The sequence below is a fragment of the Ambystoma mexicanum genome, chromosome 6q (assembly GCF_040938575.1).
Source record: "Ambystoma mexicanum isolate Mex_15411 chromosome 6q, UKY_AmexF1_1, whole genome shotgun sequence".
In the NCBI taxonomy this organism is placed as follows: domain Eukaryota; kingdom Metazoa; phylum Chordata; class Amphibia; order Caudata; family Ambystomatidae; genus Ambystoma; species Ambystoma mexicanum.
In genome coordinates this window covers 742,618,824-742,638,949 of record NC_090937.1, presented here as the reverse complement: position 1 = coordinate 742,638,949, position 20,126 = coordinate 742,618,824, and the positions used below count along the sequence as shown (strand labels likewise).

The window sequence follows — 20,126 nt, the reverse complement described above, 5'->3', positions numbered from 1 at the left end:
GATCCTGACCCAAGTGGAAAAGGATGATGAAAACTTCAGCTGAAGGATGGATCACAGCAAAGAACAGAATCTGCCGGAACCCCCCTCCCCCAAAGTGGCTGCACAAGACAATGTATCCAGCTCCCACCACAAACGCCTTGATTCTGTAATGACAGCACAGACAAATGTTTGTGGGTAAAAATTTCAAATCATGACCATCCAGGGGCTCTAATGGGTGATTTGCAGTGACTTGAACATTAAAGGGCAATTGGATAAACGTTCTGTCTGAGGGACGAAAGATGGAATAAAAAAACAAGTAGCCTACACACTCAGAGGCTACCCCTCCAAAGCGCTAACTGAGGGCTCTTTGAAACCTATGACTCCTGCTCATTGAGCCCGGAGGCAAAAAGGGGCAAAGGCCAAGAAAGAAACACCCTGAAGGAACTGCAAAATGTATGATATGAGACTGGGGAAAGAACCCTAGGACTAAACACCAGGACTGACACGGCTTCCAATGCCTGGAATAAGCCATCCAAATGGATAGTTGTCTGGGCGGTTGCATGGCCCTGGTGATATCTCTAGGCAGCCTCTGTTTATGGGATTCCAGCTGCTCAATCGTCAAACAAGCCATCTTCACCTATTAGCCTGACAGGAGCCAGAATGCACAGGGTGGGAACTGCGTGGGAAGTCCGCTTAAAAACTGACAAGGGACATTTATATGAGAACAGGTGTCGGGCAACTCCTCGAGCAGAAGAGAACCACTAGAATCACCTCTAACGAGTCACACCTGCTCTCGCAGAGATCCTGGGAATCCGGGCAAATGGTGCTAAGGTATACAACAGACCATGAGGCCAGTCCAGGGATTGGGCAGCCACCCGAGAAAGCACGGAATATGGAACAAAACAGGGGTGGGAGATGTCTTCGGATGCAAACAAATCCAGAATAGACAGGCAAAACCTCAAGACTTCAAGACTTGTGGGAAGATGGGAATGTTCTGCTCAATCATTCTGCTTGGGAGATGAAACACCTTTCATAGTGTATAGGCCATAACATGAAATATACTGTCCGAAGGGAAGACGATATACAGGTCAGAACATTACTTGGGGCATACTTCTAAGACCATAGCATTCACATTGTAGAGCTAACTGTATAGTATGCACAATCGGCTTAGTCCAATTTCTAATTCTACTTAGAATGGGTGGAATTACATGCTCATAAAATGGCACACAACGCTGTCCTGCACAAAGTGAGGTGTGAATGCTGAACATGTGTTCCTGCAATGAAGAATGAGTTCCCAACACAAACTGGTACATTACACTTTATGGAATACATGAGATGAATCGCAGGAATTTGTCCCTACTCTCCAAAAGAGAGGGCCCCCCCTCTGTGAGGTTGGGGAGGCGAGCTCGCTATGCAATATCCTCCCTAGGGGCAGAAGCAAGTGCAACCTCACCGGTAGAGACTCGCCCTGTGGGGACAAGGACTCCAGTTGGTGTGAGGAACTCCCAGAAAAGCCTCCTAATTGTACCTCTCCAATCATGCCCCAAAAGGACTCTTATTGCAAAATTGAAAATATAAATATTCAGTTAAAATAAGACCTTTACAATGTTGAGATGAAAATGATGAATAAGGACTACTGAGGGCTTCAAGAAGCCATGCGAGGGAACAGGAGCGGAGAAACTAAGCCAGGGAAGGCAGTGTCACCTCTTCGAGGGGCGTGAGGGGAGGGGGGGAAGACTGGAATCTCCAGGAAGCCTGGGAGTTTTTAACTGGCTGTAAAACTTGAATTGAGGAAGCAGATGTGTGGCGTCTTGGCTACAGGGGAGAGAACAAAGCAGTTAGCGGTGGCATGGCCACACAGTTAGTGGTAGAGCAGGGGACCTGTCAAGCACACAGATAGCGCTGGGCGGAGGAAACTGCTAAGCAAACCAGACAAAAAGATACCTGGCACTCATCAGAGCGAGCCAAACTGAGAATACAAGGAATCAAGAGAGGCTGCGGACGAGTTGAGGAGAAAACAGAAAGAAGCACAGATCTGGTGGTGCTAACCCAGAGAAAAATAGTTGACTGGCAAAGCGGGAAACCCGGGGAGGAGACAGTAAATTATTATATGGACATTCATACTCATCCAAGTCACTATAATGAAAGTATACAATGCAGAAGAGAAGTAAATGAAAATCAATGTATATGGACACACACACACACTCGCCCGAACCAACAAAATGAGAATATATCAATCAATAAAACGGGAAGTGAATGAAAGTCAGTATATTAACATTCCTATTCGTCCCTGTCAATATCCTGAGGCTCAATCAATAAGAAGTTAATGAGAAACCAGATAGTGAAAACATAGTGAAGGCGAGAGAAGAAAAGGGGAATCTTTATGAAACTATTCCTTCTTGTCTCAGTAAAGATATTGAGAATATAATCGAGAGATAAAGAGTTTGCAGCAAAACCCTTTGAGAATAATCAGACTCATAATAGAGTATAGAAAGAAACAATCACAGACAGCTTGGATAAACCTTCCCTTGGAGGTGGGAAGAACAAAGATTGCAGTTGCACTCAAAGGAGGCCAATAAAAGACCCTTTCAAAAAGAAAAATAGGAGTATGAAAGAGATACAGAAACAGACAGGAAAAGTGTTAATCGAACTGAACTAATCAAAGAAGTTTCCAGGAACTATTTGAAGATTACTTATTGAAAGAATTTTGCAAAGAGCAAGAACACAGGTGAAGGGAGCCATTCTCCTGTCCTTAGTTGGCATCAATAGTGGTAGGGTCAGCTAGGTTAGTTGCACAGGGGACACATTCTTTTTAAGGCAATTCACAGACGACTGACAAGCACCTTAGTTTTGTTAGGTAGGGAATACCCCGTAGAATAGGGAGAGGTAGGCGTTTAAATTATTCTTTAATAAAGCATACACAGTGAACTGTAACACAGGTCTGTGTCCTTCTGACCCACCACAATGTTTAGATGTATGGTTATACATAACTGCAGAACTACATTGGAAGGGAATCAAGGGGTGTTTAAATCCACTGAGAGCTGTAACTAAACTGGTCACGTTTGCTTACATCTTTTTTTGGATTATAGAGAGTTAAATAATATTTGAGTATCAAGCCCCTTTCCAACAATTTCATTTATTGTCAATTTTTTCCATATTTCTTTTCAGCTTGTAACGATTTCAATTATTGTTGCCAACAATTGAACAATCTTTAAATACCTACTTAACTAGAGGAGCCTAGCAAAAGATACTACGATAATTTCTCAGAATGACTGATTTCGTGGATAGTGCTATTAATCATTTCATTATTGAGAAAAACTGGCATCAAAATACAAGATTAGAAGTTCAATACACACCTCTGCTGAATAATATCGAATGCGAGACCTATCACTGCAAATAACTGGCAGATGGATTTGAGATCAGCGTGACCCCCCCTCAAGATAAATACCTCACTTCTAATGTAATTCATAAGTTGAAACTATTTACGTTTTACCCACAACCAACACGACACATTACTGAATAGTTTTCTCAATATGTTTTCTTTTTGTTAATGACAATTAATTACTAAACTAATTATGTCTTTTTGGCTTTCTTTTTTATTTTTCTGTGTTTTTCCGTCTACCTCAGTTTTATATATGTGAATGTAACATTTATTTTATTATCGGTCAAACTGTTTTATTTGGAAACACTGTTTCTTTAATCACAATTGCTACTAACACCAATTCTAAATTGTAGTTTAGCTTGTGAAAATAGATATTTCAAACAAATCTTTCCCCGAAGAGAGCAAGAGCTCAAAACATGTGTCGGCAAATTGAGGCACAGCATAAACATGGAACAAACTGAAACAGGAGATTACCATTGTAACTGATGGATTTAACAATTTTTCACTGTGGTGGTTTTATGAACAAATAATTGAGGTGCAATCGGCTTGAGAAAATCTAAAGATTAGAAATGTAAGTTAGAATAGATACTTTCCGATGCTGAATCTCTGTTTGAAGATGTGAAGCAAAAGCCTCTCAAACCTTTTCTGCAAAGGTTCAATGCAAATAATCCCTCACATCCAATCGTAGCTGTAACTCCTTTTTTTGGCTTGGGGCAAATTCTGCCAGTAGATTTTATAAAATTTGATGGAGAATGCAGTGCCCCCACTCCAAAAACCTTCATATATCTCCCATGATGCAATGCAGCACTGAGGTATTTCAGAAACAAACCACTGCATTTTTTTGCTTGATACAAGGGATTCCCACGATAATCCTGCAAAAGAAAATGGCTCACAATTATATTTGGAGGAGGGAAAGGGGTAGTGTCACATAAGGGTGCGAGCGGAGGGGGAAGCAGATCAGATAGTTAGCTGACCACTATGGGGAAGGGTAGAGAGCCTGCTCGAGTCCGATTGTTTTCACCTTGTGGCGTGAAAGAGATAGTCGGAGGAAAAACACATCAAAGGAACGAATGGGGGAAATTGGATATTAGGAGAGGGTCAAGAGGCATATACACAGGGTTGAGGATGCAGGGACCTAAAAAGAAGGAGTGATGCCATGAAGAGTGTCTATTGGTATGGTGAGGACGGACATCACCATTAACCATGCCAATCAGGCATTGAAAGCAGGCAGTGTGTGCCTTAGCTTTGCTGAAGGCGATGCCCGGTGGGCACTGCTATAAGGGTGCCTGCTTGGTTAATGTAGATCATCTAGAAAGGCAGACAATTAATGAGAAGAACGAAGGGAAGGTATGGTTTGCTACATGGTAATATAACAAACTATGTTAAAAACATCTTTACAGATGTCTAGAAAAAAAGCTTCCATTGAAGGGACATTAAAGTTAACAGCGCAAATCTAATTCCATCCCCCACCCTGCATGCATGCATACGTCACAAATGATATCAGCTAGGGCCTGCAAGTACCACGGCTGAGCTATGCCTTTGTGAGCATGGCCTGCGTGTACTGCTTCTGGGGGCCTACTTCCATGCCCCCAGACACAGCACTCATACCATCTCTGCCAACTGGATATGAGCTGGACCCGTGCCCTGCGGCTCATCTACTGCATGTTCCAAAACCGCATCCAACTCGCACCTCTTTTCCACTCAGGGAATGCACTTGTTGACCCTTGCGATTTCATCAGTGATGTGATCAATGATGCCACGTGATGTCAAGAGCCACGCATGCAGGGGAATAGGTTATGGCTGCATTTATAACTGGCAAAATTTTCGGTTTTGACTTTGTAACATAAGGGCAACTGAAGTTTTTTCCTTGGAATTGCTAAGTATTTTTCTTTTTTTACTTATTTTTTTATATTATATACATTACGATACCAAGGAACCATAACTTAACTTCAAGGGTTTGAGTGAATATATGTAGGTTGTATTTTCATTTTATTGCCTTTATTTTCATAAAACAGTTGATATTGCATCAAACATCAATATTTCAAAATGTTAAAATAGAATTAAAAAAATAAAAACTCCATAAATCACAATAATTGTTCCCTTATTGTTTGACACTAAATCTTGACGCACATTCCAGAATCTCTTGCATTATCAAAATTGCAAGATTCGCTTCTCTCTGCGCCATGCCACATACCGATAATGTGTGTTGGAGAAACACACACACACACTCCGTGGCAGGCACTGATAGCTACATACATTCAGTCGTACACCGAAATTCGCATGGAGTAAGTGTCACATACAGCTTTCTCTGGTTGTGTTATAAACCCATGGACAACTTTCAGGCATATTGTGTTTGAGACCCAAGCCCTTAAACAAACTTATTGACATTGCATATCGAGGGTAAATCAACAATTGGATTGTGGAAACGTAATTCAATTGCATACATTCAATGACAGGAAAGTACGCTGACACACCACCAAATCCCCTCATCATACCGATTGCCACACATCCACTTCCCATCATCACATGCCAGCTAGACTTTTAGTTAGAGGGAGTAAAAAAAGGTGTCAACCACAGTGGGCATGCATGTAGCATGGAAAACTCCGGATCAACTCAACCACAGTGCTGCGGTGTAAGGTCCCTGTAAAGGACATCTTCATGTAATCATAATTTGGAAAGCTAACCTGCGGAATGGTGGGAAGCCACAAAGGAGGATGTAGGTGATCACGCCAGCTGCCCAAATGTCCACTTTCAATCCATAGCTGAAAAAAAGAGAAACAAGACATCACTCATGTGGTCACATTACTGACTGGTGTTGCTGACATTTTAATCTGTTAGTTGTAGAAGGATCCCCTTTTGTCTCCATCAACATTTTGACAGGTGGCCACAATCCCCGTTTCTGGTCTTAGTCCTACCCTCTTTTGATAGGCTTTGATATACATTTAATATAAATTCAATATAAAAAAGATACCAAAGATGATATCAAATGTGGGTATAGTTTTAAAATCAATGGATATAAAATGTTTATTTTATATAAGTGGCTATACATTTTATATTTGATATAAGTGAATATACATTTTATAAGAAAATGCTATAACAATGAGAGCATCCGGCGGTGGTTATTGAACGAGGGTTAAGGGCGAAGTGAGCTCCGAAGATGAGGACTGTGAATCTAGGGTTTTGGAAAGTGATGCGGTGATGACGTTGCAGAGGGGTTCCTCCCCAATGTGTTAGGAAGCAGAAAACGCTAAAGCAACTTATGTCTTTTTAGTATAAACCTGCACACACAAATACATATAAAAAATATTACTAATATAAACATGTATATAAAAATATAAAAAATAACATATTAAAATGTATATACAAATCAATATAAAAAAATGGATACAGAAATGTATATACAAATGCATATTTTTTTGGACGTAAAATGTGTATGCAACCTTTTTATATAAAGTTGCCCCAAAAAATTGATAGGAAATTTGATAGAACTTTTTTTATTTCAATTTTGATATACAAATGTATATCAATGTTTTTTTTAACTGGCTTTGATACAGAGTGTAAATAGATACTGGCACGGTAGCCCTACGTGAATTCGCTAACCACGAACTAAAGTGTGCATCCCAGAGCCTGTACAAAAGTTCAAACTATTGCCTTTGACAAGGCGGGTTTCTTTTAAATAATGAAAACAAGTTCACGTTATAAGTAAGTTGTGCTTCTGAGAGCCCATAAAAAAGTCAAACTATTGTCTTTTTGACTCAACCGCACCTCTTGCGCAGCTTGCATGCGTCTCTCTGCTGCTCTGTGACCTGACCAAGCAAACAGCATGTGACAGGGGAATGACGGGCTGAGCAGCTGTAAAACAGCACTGTTGTGGGCCAGGTTTTTGTACTGCTCAACCACAGGTGATTAATACACAATGAAATGCCAAGAATCCCAGCAAGTCTGATGACTCGTACCAAGGCTCGTGCGGGCAGCAGGAAACAGACTGGTCTTCATATTTAGCTTGCCGGGAACACAGGATGTTCTGAGACAGCTGTGTAAACACACCGCAGGAAAATACACAGACATTCGTTTTTCAACTAAACCCAAATGCAAGCAGCACGGCCATTTTTAACATATGACGGAAGGACGGCACAGGAAACCGCTGCAGGATGAGCTTAATTTTAGATTTTGTTATAAGGATACAGGAAGCTAACTATTCATAATCTAAGGTGTCACTCACTAATTCTTGCCGAGTATGCACGAAATAGAATGCTGTGCTTTGTTGATAATGCAGTGTCTCTGGACCCAGGAAACAGCTAAAATTAGATTAGTTACAAACGCCATTTCTGCAAATTAAGCAGAAACAGAATTCTGTGCGTTTTTGATAAGGGAACAGCAATGGGGAGGGGTACATGGCTTTATCCCTTACACACCTAAAAAGGGGGAGCCTGACTCCAGTAGGGGTACCACTTTGCCTGGGCTTGGGAATTATGTCACAGTGTTGGTGTGATGATCCCCTGCAGTAGCACTAATTAACTTGGAAGAGCGGATTGTAACTCTGCAGGGAACCTTGTTATTCGGCTGGGTTTGATCGTGGCTCTAGGAGACCGCCTGCAAAGCTTTTGATTGGAAACTGGGCCTGGTGTTTATTCGAGCTGGTTTCAACAACATTTTAACAGTGAGCACGGCAGTCTTAAGATGGCTTTAATGTATTGGTTTGTGTATGTTTCTAAAAATGTACAATCTGTGTGGTTTTATTCAAGCATGCAGCTAAGAGTGTGTGATACTGCATTTATTGATATACAGGCCCTTTCTGAGCCAAGCTGATTAGAGATGTTTTATAGTGCTTCAATTGTGCTCAAAGGCACTAGGCTGTGTGCTTTTAATGACCTGCACAGTTTGCTTAGCATGCTCTGTGGCTTTGCATGTCAGCCAGGATACAGCAGAGGTGCTGGTAGCGTGTGCGTGTGCGTGTGTGTGTGTGTGTGTGTTCACCTGGGCACAGAGCTTATGTTCTAGAACGGTTTGTGAGATTTTGACTACAGCACTTGGGAACAAGTTGAAAATGTGTGCAGGGTTTTGTAAGTGTTTATGGGGCACTACAAATTTTTAATTGGTTATAACGCGCTTAGTACCCAGAGGTTTCTAAGCGCGGACCCGGGGATCGAACCTGCCTTGCTCCGCATCGACTTGCTTCCAAGGTGAGCGTGTTGCCCCTGAGCTATCCTCCCAGCCCTCAATCAATCAGATACTTCAATATTAAAGCTTGGAAAAGTATGAGGTCGAGACAGGAAAGTCAGTGACCCAGTATAGCAACAGCTATGTTTTAGGAATGGCGAGGGTGGCACTTCACTGAGTCTCTGGCAGTGCAAACATTTCCATACTCTGCAAAGAATGCATGTCTAGTTAATAGCCCATTTTTTATTTATTTCCTTTCATGGGCTCACTGCCACCCTTATAGCCATCCCAAATATTCATTTTTTAAGAAAAATCAAAGAATTCACACAACATAAATCTTGACTGCACTTTTAGTGCACTTGTCTTTTTGTGATGCAGCATCTTTGCACACACACTATGCAGTGTATAGTTCCACAGCACAGATAAAGTTGATGAAAATGTTAGTGTGTAAAATAATCAGATTGTATTCAAATGTGTGCAATGTGAAGTCAGTATTTGCCAAAGATCACACATGCTGTATATAATAAAAGAATGCCGGAATGGTGGATCTTTTTTAAAGGGTGGCAGGTAACAGGGTGTTATAACGTGCTTGAGATGTTTGGAGATGTGTAAAACCCAGCTTCTTTTAAGTGTTCATGACTGTACCAGTGCCTGTTTTAGATTGTACTGGATTCGTTTTGTAAATTCTGTGTGAAGAGTGGCACATGCTCATCGGAGCAGGAGCTCCCTCAGCTCTGCTGGAGCACTGCCTGCACCATATACGGACTCGATCTGCTTTAAAAGTAAGCTTGAGGGCTCCCTTTAATTTATTCCCGTGTTCACCGCCGCTTGTATGAAAAGCGTGTCTGGCTATAGATGCATGGAATTTCTCACCGCTTCCCCATTATCAGCATTGCTCGCAATATCATGTGTAAGAATCATAAGGTTCGGTGCATTGCACTTGAAGTGTACTTTATCCGACCTGACCCGACACTGATACTCTACATCTAAGATGGACGCCGTGCTACACTGAGCTGCTGCCCACCTTGCTTGCTGCCCAGCCCTCTGCAGCCCCTCTGGGATTGTTCACCGTCTTCCTCTTTGCCCAATCAAAGTGCGCTGGCAGGCACGAACGCCAGCCCTATGAATGAAGGCATGGAAAACTAAGGCGCCTGTCCCTGAGCCTGTCCAGAGCAAGCCAGAGGCCAGGGCCCATCACCCTGCTTCTTTTACACCAGACTACTACTTCATCATAAGAGATTACCACCCGAGGTGAGATAGCGACTTCACCCCTCCAAGTATTTTGACTGAATGCGCCCTACCCGCTTATGCCTCACTGCTGCATCCGATCCCACTGAACGTGCATGTCCTCCTCGCATTGCGGCTTACTACCACCTGGGACCTGCCTCCGGCCACACGTATGCCTGTTCTATCACCAGCGCTGTGTTAACCACAACTACTGCCCATATTTGCTTATTCTCATCACCCCACGCTGCATCAGGAAACGCTTCCTCGCCCTAATGACCAGCTCCCCCACAGACCTCTTATCATCCGAAGCATGCATATCGTATTCCAATTACCACGTCTGCACTGTATTGAACCAACATTAGAACCTACCCAGGCCTATCCCACTGTTCACAACTGCCTATGGTAATGTTAGACCAACTGAGTAATACTACCGTCTAGAACTATCCTAGGCTCTCTCCACTGCTGTAGATTCCTATGTTAAAATCGAATCTGCCTACTCTCGTGTAGATCTAACCAAAGCCACTGCTTGTACTTGTCTATGTTCAGTCTATTTACACTGCTATCTTGAACTATTGTTTACAACTGTCTATGCTAATGTTGGATTACCCTACTCATTCTGCTATCTAGAACTGGCCTAGACCCACACCCCGGTTGCACTTGCCTATGCTTTGTCGGACTAGCCTATCTTACAGATCTAAACTAGACTAGGCCCACTTTACTGACTGCACTTGCTTTGTTAACAGACTAAAAATCCTGTTGTCTAGAACTAGTTCAGTCCAATTTCGCAGAATACACCGGCCTATGCGAATGTCATACTTTGCCTATTTTGCAGTTTATAATAGCAATGAGCTATTTCATTGTTTGAAATAGACTACCTCCACACCACCTAGATTATCAGCCCACACTGTTACTAGCCCACTAGTGTCATTATACCTACACCCCCCTACCCCATTAGCTTGATATCCTCTTACAACTAGCCACTTGCAGCCTACTCGGCAGCCAGGGCAGAACTATGTATACCAGAAAAACGCTGTTGAACCCATTACTACTTATCCTACTCAATTATGCCCTATATTAAAAGGTATCACCTTGCCCCCTACAAGACAGAAACAGCAGACTCCGAGCTAGGACCAACTACAATAGGTATCTAAATTCCCACCTAAACTACAACACCACTATCCCTAATCTAGAACAGAGCTCCAGATCACACCAGGATGCCATGCCTAAAACACTGAACCCTGATCAACCACCCCAAAACTCCTTTCCAATCTAGATAAACCAGGCACTACCAGACACCAAGAATCCAAAAGCATGGCCACAATTTCTGAAGCTCTCATTAATACAAGGTCTCTTATGGCACATGCCATAGAAATTGCAGACCTCCTTTCCTAATAAATTGGACATCCTAGCAGTCACTGAATCCTGGCTACATGACGCATCGGGCCCTGCCCTTATGTTAGCAATACCAGACAACTACCAGATACTTAGAGTAGATGGACCCAATGCCAGAGGGGGCGGCTTAGCTATTTTAGCACAAACCAACCTCGCATTAAGACTCCTGACTCCACCTCCTCTTAAGTCCTGTGAAATCCTCATGGCCAAACATTCGATATCCAGCAGCTGCACGTTAACTATCTACCTGGTATATAGACCTCCATGACCTATCAGCACCTTTGAAGTGGAACTATCTAGTCTCCTGGCCAATAATACCAAAGACACCTAGCAGATACTAATGTTGGGTGATTTCAACCTGGAATTTAATGATCTAGAGGACAAACATGCTCAGACAGTAGCATCTATCCTCTCTGATCACAGACTTACCCAAACGTTTTCGCCCCAACTCATGTCAAAGGAAGGACCCTTGACTGGATAGCTGAATTGAATTGCACAACCACCATCACCAAAATAATCCCGCATCCTTGGACTGACCACCACCTAATTGGTTTCTCCTTAGCATTAGATAAACTTACACCTAAAGTTACCGTTATGGCACCTCCTCTTCCTACCAGATGTAAAACAAATATCATGCTAGACAAACTATTACCCCACCACCTCCCTTATATTCACTCACTTCCAAGCGACTCTGACCCCAACCTCCTTGTAGAGGTCTTCAACACCACCATGACTAAGGCCTTAGACATCATTGTGCCAGTCAAACTTCGCAAAAGTAAGCAGAAGGCTCACCTTAATGCCTAGTTCACACCTCACCTCAAAGAACTAAGGATCCAAAAAGAAAATTACAATCCCTATGGCGACGCACCCCGTCGGACAAAAACAAACTACAACTAACTCACTTTGCAAACATGTACAAAAAAGAAATAATTTGCATCGAAAAAGATCTCTTCAATGAAAGACTATCCAAGGCCAGCTTCAACACCAAGCAGCTGTTCACTATCCTCCGAGAACTGGAAGAACCCCATTCCACCTCTAGACAATGAACCCGAAGACAAACAATGGTGCACCAGCATCCAGAATGCACTGACTAGCAAAATTACATCACTCCAAACCAAAATAGCCAACAAAAAAGCCTCCTTGATCCCCACAGAGACGCAACCCACCACCCGGACTGAAGTTACCAATACTCTAGCAACATTCAGATTCACCAAAACTTGCATCCTGGAAACCGAGAAAATTATCTCATCGCTGAAACCATCAAACTGCCAGGGTGACAATTGCTCTGCGCAAATAATCAAAGATGCAGCAAGAGACCTTGCTTCGTTCATATCAAAATTAATCAATGCCTCCTTCAAAACTAACACTGTCCCAAGTAACCTCAAAGAGTCCTGGGTCCTACTCCTACTCAATAAACAAACACTAGACCCGTCCATCCCTGCTAACTACAGACCCATCACCACAGTACTGTTCCTCCTTAAAATTAGCGACAGAGTAGCGTACTTACAAATTCAGAAATATCTGGAAGAAAACCTACTAGGCTCTCGCCAATCCGAATTCAGGCCACAACATGGTACTGAAACAGCACTAATTGATTTAAAAACACAAATTGATGAGCTCAAGGCCAACAGTAAAATGGCCATGCTACTACTCCTCGACCTGTCGGCGGCCTTCGTCTTGGTGGACCACGCTGTCTTGTGGAAAAACTTACGAGTCTGCAGCCCACCTTGAGTGATGCAATAGCTTGGGTTCACTCCTTCCTTGAGAACAGAACGATGAGCATCTTCTCCCCCTCGGCAGACCCGATCCAGACCACCTGTGATGTTCCACAAGGATCAAGGGTCTCGCTCTCTATGTATAATATATTTACCAAGCCCCTATTGGATAAATTGGATAGACTGGGTGTCACTTACACGAATTAAGCGGATGACACCCACATCCTAATTCCCCTGTCAGGCAATTTTGACAAGGATACGGCCTTGGTAAATAAAATATACCTCCTCATTCAGGCATGGATGGCATTCCATGGCCTCTGCCTGAATGACGATAAAATGGAAATCTTGATTCTCGGTTCTGATGCCAATCTAAAAAAACTGAGTGGCAACTATACCATTCCACATTCAATATAGATGGTAACATAATCAAAGCAGTTTCTGAGGTAAAATCTTTAGGCTTCTACCTTGATGCTACGCTAACCCTGAAGAAGCAGGTCAATTCCATGGCATCATCTACTGCCTACACCTGCAAACTCATTAGGGCCTGTAGACCATTTTTATCTAAAGCTAGCTGTATCACCCTAGCCAAAGCGCTTATATCGTCTAAACTAGACTATTGTAATGCCCTGTACCTAGGAGCCAACAAACACATTCTCGATAAAATACAAACGTTGCAAAACAATGCCCTGCGAGCAGCCTTGAACATTCCAAACAGAGAGCATATCTCCAATATTAGAAGAGATCATCACTGGGTAAAACTAAGCAACAGAATACTACTTAAAACCGTCTCACTCACCTTCAAATGCCTTAATAATTCAGCACCCCCATATCTTACAGAGAATGTTTAGGAGAACTTCGATCCGCCCCACCAGAGCAGCCAATTCCAACTGCCTAGAGATTCCTAGATTTAAGCTAACAAAATCGAGAGGAAGCAGATTCCCGTTAAAAGCTGTGCAATACTGGAAAGCACTACCTCCCGCCCTCAGAGTGGCCCAATCCTACCTGAGCTTTAGATGCAACACGCTAAAGTGGCTGCGTTCCAATGACACATGATCCCATGGACACCCTGCTATTGACATCTATGCACCTGACTATGTAATTATGTATGTTTCCCTTAGTTCCTCTGATCACTGTATTCACTGTATATACCTGCACTGTTTTTAACTGCACTTTTGCTGTATTCACTGTACCTATTCCATGTTGTAACTAAGCTTTAAGTATCCTTGTACCAGCTGTGCCAAGTTATCTACAGGTCCGTTGCGCATTACCAAATTCAATAAACAAAGTAAAATAAAATCTGTCTATTCTCTCTCTGCAAGGGAAGTGCAGAGAGTTGGCCCGCTTCTTTACATCTTTTAAAGTAGCGCTTTGTTAATTGTATGCTAGGAATTTAAAATGCGGTTCTAACTTCTGCAATGTTTTAAGCAATATGGCATGCCCCAAGATGCAGTGGATTTGAGTATGTGTCAAAGATCACACATGTTGCGCAAACGGCATAGCCAAGATTTATTCGCACAAATCGGTGGAACAGTGGATCTTTTTTTTTTTTTTTTTAACGGTGCCAAGAACCAGGGTGTTATACCGGGCTTGAGGTGTGTGGTGATGTATTCTGTATTGGTAGAGGACTGTTTCTGTGTAAAAGATGGCCTATTTTGATTCCATATTCTTTCTATTTAGAGCCAGCATGTCTTCCAACAACTAGATTTTGCAGCAGGCAGATTCTGAAAAAAATGACCAGTTTAACTTATGGACATTTGTGCGGTTGATGCAACATGCCCCAAGTGTTCTGGGGGTCCGAGGATGTGGGCGCATGTTTGTGCTGGACCAGCAACATGGCCAGCCAGATTGGAGGGCTCAACGCAGCAAAGTTTTTCTTTACACGCAGGAATGGTCATGGCTGGATTGGGGGGCCACATCGAGTAATAAAAGGAGCATCTGAGATCCAGGAGGGCTATTACGGTTTCTCTGCTGTACCCGCAATGGACCGTGACAACCAATATCTTGGAAATGGCCTGACAAATGGACTCCTAACAGGGGTAGCACATTTAACACATCGCCAACCCTGGAGCGGCACAGGGGGCGGTCTGGTTTCAAACCCTGACAATGGAGTTGCCCCTCCACCCCCGACATGGTTGAGGGCTCTGGCAGATATTACCGGATCCTTAACCCCCCACACTTCTTTCACCAGGGCAGCGGTGAGAGTCCTAAAATTATTAGCAGCTTCAGGCACCCCTCCTGTGGTTTTGGGATGAAAACCTGTTTTAAAAGTGTTCAGCTGCATGTCAGACTGGTTTTAAAGCGTGGGTGTGGAAATGAACATTTTGGACGCTCCAAACGGCGAAAGTTATGACACACTGCTGAGAATGAGCCTGGTGTCGTAAGACAGCCACTGTGTCATGGGTCCCGACTGCGGCTCAAGAAAAATGGTCCCAAGGTTGGGACCCAGATGATGCACTTGGTCAGAAGGGGGTGTTCACTGCAAGCAACTATTTACAGCTGGGAGTTGACACAAGCAAAATGGTTGCGATTAGTGACGATGAAGGCGCTGCACTATTAACTAACTCTGAGAATGTAGCTGTTGCTAGTTTTGAAGACGAGAATAATACCGTCAGCTCTGCCATTGCCATTTTGGATAACCTAGCTAATGTACCAGTGAACCCGGTCGACCACTCCTTTTCCCATTTTCCATCTATCCACCAGGGTGAGCTTGCACCGCCTCTGCAGGAAGATAGGCGGGTGGTGATGGGTGAGAGGGGCATGGACTATGTACAATCGGGTGTTACTTCTGTTATCCATTCTGAAATATTGAGCGAGTTAAATGCATTGAGGACCACTTTGCATGGGAATGGGGCGAGTGGCACACCAGCACCCAGGAGTTTTCAGACACTGTCTACTAATTGTTGTACAGCCCTTGAGGCACTTAAGGATGCTGGCATTGTTAGCATTGACAGTACCATTGAAAGAGGTGTATGTATCGCTACTGCAGACACTCAAGATGCCAGTGTTATTAATATTGTGCCTGTTGGTACTCAAGCAGGGAGTGTGCACAAGGATGGGGATGGATACAGTGTTGGGGTTGTTAATATTGCTCCTGTTGATGCTCAAGAGGGGAGTGTGTACAGTGATGGGGAGAAATACATGCCAGAGTCATTAATATTGCAAAAACCAGGTGGTAAGTGTTGTGCCTCTGGTAATGAGCCCCCTGAGCAGCAACCTTGCACACTAACAGCGATACAGCCTTTGAATCACCTCTTAACGCCCCTCACAATCCTCGCTAATGATACTGTTCGTACAACTAAACAGCAGGGTTATGTGACAGTGCCTGTATTTGATGTTCAGGAGCCAGGGGTTAGTAACACGGACAGTGAAAGAGGTGTATGTATGGGTCTCAATACAGACACTCTGAACAGCAATGGTCACGATGCAGGGATGGGTCACAATGCCGGTGACATTAACATTTCAAATGCTGTCAACCTCAATAATATGACTACGGTTATATGCATGCGTGTATCGGTATATTTAAAGAGCTGTACAAAAATCAGATGGGGGGGGCCTCACTTTAAAATAAAGTTACGAGAAAAGGCTTGCCATTGTCAAAAGTTTAAAGCCAGAGAGACCACAAAATAAAAGCGAGGACTACATAGTATATGACATGGAGGCCCACCAACAGAATGTAACCCACCAACCAAACTATATCTATGCCAGACATCTAACCTGTGAGAGCAGTTGGGAACTTACAGGTGGCTCGTGTGTGGCGGCCTTTGTCAGCACTTTTATAACAAGAAAATTCATGGGTTATACTTTTTTAGCACAATTCCAAAGGTTATGATGGATACTTTGTATTGCAACAATTGGTTCGGGAAGAAACCTTTCACTCAAGGTGGAAAGTTTTTGGCAGTCTTTTTGGTACCTCTACAGATGCACTTGATTGACTCCTTTAACTTTTTACCTATGAAAACTCAGCAAACTCCCAAGAGCTTTTAGTTTCCCGGGGTTTCTTTGCCCATCTTTTCAACACAGCAGCTAACCATAACTACATAGGCCTGATTTCACCCCCGGTCCAGTATGGTGTTCAATACATGATACCATCAGTTCAAGGCATGGTACAAGGCGAATGAACACAATGTTTTTGAGTTTCCCCAAGAGTTAAGGGCCTACTGTCAAGAAGATGTCAACATTTTAAGACAAGTTTGCAATTTGTTCAGGGACGAAATCATTCAAATGACTCGTCATTAAACACCTATAAAGGGTGAGATACAATGTCATACATTGATACTTTTCAAAACAGTAGTTGTGTGCAGATCTACATATCTAAAACTATCACAGGCGACAAACATTATTCCACAGTATTAATTCAATGGCTCTTATGCATCTCAGAGACCGAAAAAATCTCTATACAACACGCCCTAACTGGTGGTGATGAGAAACGCAACGACAATACTGGTCAGATGGCTATGCAGTGGTAAAGCAGGTGGAAACAGCCTACAAATTGCTTTTATCACGCATTTCCAGATTGTTACCCTGCCCAGAGTGTGAATACTTTGGCTCGGGAGGATAGCTCAGGGGCAACGCCCTCACCTTGGAAGCAAGATGGCACAGAGCAAAACAGGTTTGATCCCTGGGTCCGCGCTTAGAAACCTCTGGGTATTAAACGTGTTTTAAATAACCAATCAAAGATGGGCACTACTTATGAACAGTTGTATAGACGCACCCAGTTGAAACAGCCTTTCCTAGCCAGTCGGGGTGTTCGCGTTGTCAGTATACGGGAACACAAGTGGCATGCGATGGTGCAGAGGAATCCTAATATGTGCCATTTTCTTAGAGAGGGATCTGCCCGACTCCCTAAACCCCAGAGATCTGATATATTGTGGCCGCACAAATGCTTTAAAGTTACGTCATCGCATCTCAGAAGGTGAGCAAATACACTAACTAGATTTTACCAGTCTATACCTCTGTAAATAATGACAAACCCTATCCTGTGGGGCAATCCAAAATGATGTAATCATTTTGGCAATATAGACCAGTTTTGTGGTTAATCAGGTGCAAGGTCTACCCATTTGAGGTGTTTACATATGCATGCTACTTTATAGCTGCGACGGAAAACTAATGTTTCTGCTCTGCTGTACATGCGTTGAGAAAACAGCCCAGGTTCAGGCACACGGATGAAAAGCGAAGGCTGACAGGGACTATGATCGAGCTACTGACTGTTTTGAAACAGGGAGATCGCCTGTGGCGCATACATGAAATAAGGCATTTTAAAACAATCACCCTCTTTGTCTTCTGCGATTATATCCGCATGTTCTTACAGTTGAAACTGGAAGCCCCTGGCGTTCCTGTCGTGTGGATGTTGCCGCTAAAAAGGCTTACATAGGTGATCATTTTAAACATCAGGGCATACGCTTGCACATGGAATACATTGAGGACAACCCCGCTCAGCAGTTGTTGGCAAAACTATGCCTTAATTTGTTGTGGGTTAAGTTTGCATAAAATTCATTTACCCAACACAACCATTGTCACAGACCCAGACATGCTCCATGCCTTTCTATTTGATAATTCTACTGAGGTGAGCAGCTCCGTGTTCATAGATAAAACGGCTTGTCTGTGCTGGCGCTAGACCATGGAATAGCCAACAACTTTGGGCAACACAAACATATTTATAGCTGCATTCACAACCACTCACGCTTGCTTAAATCTGTTTGCTGTGATGGATCAATTGCAAGAGCGGGTTCTGTATCACAATACTGATACTGTTATTTTTGTCAGCTGTCCCGGGGATGTCAACCTGCCACTGGCAATTATCTAGGGCATCTAACTTCGGAGCTAGCTCCTGGCGAATACATTGTGGAGTTTGTATCCATGGCTCCCAAAAAACACGCTTAACGCACATCATCTATAATGTAGGCCATTATGAAAGTGAAAGGTATAACGCTGAATGTTAACAACACTGCTGTGATACATTTTGACAGTTGAAAGATCTGGCACGATCCTTTGTACAGGAAGCTCTGTGCAAAACCCCTCAGTCTATCACCATTACATATTGTTACACATTCTAGTGTGCAATAAAGAACAGTTGGAAATTAGCACTGTCACTCTACAAAAGACGCACAGTGTTATATTTAATACAAGAACGCTGGCACCTGGTGGACTGACACACCCCTGTGGCTATTAAATATTTTGGTGCTAATCTCTTATCCACCAACTAACTATTACACAGCGCTCCTGCCATCTCTCGACCTCAAAATCACCTATGTCACACTGACTATGCACAAGTCGTAACTGAGTGTCTGAGAGTTGGTTGTTTGAATCTGCTCTGCATTCAAAATTGTCCTCTCTGCATTGAACCGATTGTACATAATTTTTTCCCTTTCTGTAATAAATATGTTTTTTATATAAATAATTTTTAACACCCATTGCTTGTATATTTTTAAAAAGTAATTTTATTCAGAGGAGCCACGCTAGGGCGTGTTGGGGACCACCAATCCGATATGGGCTAAAGAAACAGCTTCTATGTTTTTAACCACACGTTCTAAGTTAAGACAAAGAGTAGAACTCTGTTCCAGATGCTGGTTTCTTTGTTTTCACAGATGAGGCTACAAGCTCTTAACATCCTTCCATACCCGTCAACATACCTTTGCCTAAATATATTTCTAAGAACTTCATGCCCGGGCATGTTCGCCCCATAACCACTGAACATAAAGTCATTTAAAACAACCATGTTTATTCAGATTTTATTCATAATAGTTTGGGTTATCAAATGTTGTACGACAATCCTGTCGGCTACAAAATGCGTGGTATCAGCAATTACTTCATAAACAGACTGTCTTTCACTGCGTCGATAAGCAAACATACACAATAGAGAAATGGTTCACAAAAATTCATAAAGTTTCCTGTCAAACAGCCTCTGTTGCAGGTTGGCCGTCTTCAATCACAAGGAGGACCCCAACCGAGTCCTTAAAGCGCCAAATCCCCCTTTGTGGTGCTTTTGCCAATAGTTTTCCATTAGTGGGTGGATGGTATGGACGCATATGTTTGCGATACATAAAAGAGTGTTACATTCCCTTTTGTATATCTCTGTTGGTGCTTCCAGATAGCGCAACAGCCATGGACATATAGTACGCAAATGCTCTTTAAGAAGAGCCATCAATAAGTGTTGTAGACATCCAATGGCGGGTATTACATTATATTGATTGCTTTCTAGCAGATGTTCATTTTTTATTTCCTGTAAATGAGCGCAAATACATATGAAAATATCTAGTCTCTATCCTCGTAGG

The 20,126-nt window shown here is 42.8% G+C and overlaps 1 protein-coding gene across 5 annotated transcripts in view; it reads right to left on the bottom strand.

Annotated features, from left to right (window-relative positions):
- DCLK2 (doublecortin like kinase 2) overlaps nt 1-20,126 on the bottom strand; it is a 780,084-nt gene that overhangs the window by 62,572 nt on the left and 697,386 nt on the right. For all 5 annotated transcript variants that reach the window (XR_011282260.1, XM_069631258.1, XM_069631257.1 and 2 more), the window contains one exon: nt 6,046-6,123. Coding sequence is in view for 4 of the 5 variants with exons in the window: in XM_069631258.1 (XP_069487359.1) it covers nt 6,046-6,123 (78 nt within the window). In the remaining variant the exon portion in view is untranslated. The remainder of the gene's footprint in view (nt 1-6,045; nt 6,124-20,126) is intronic.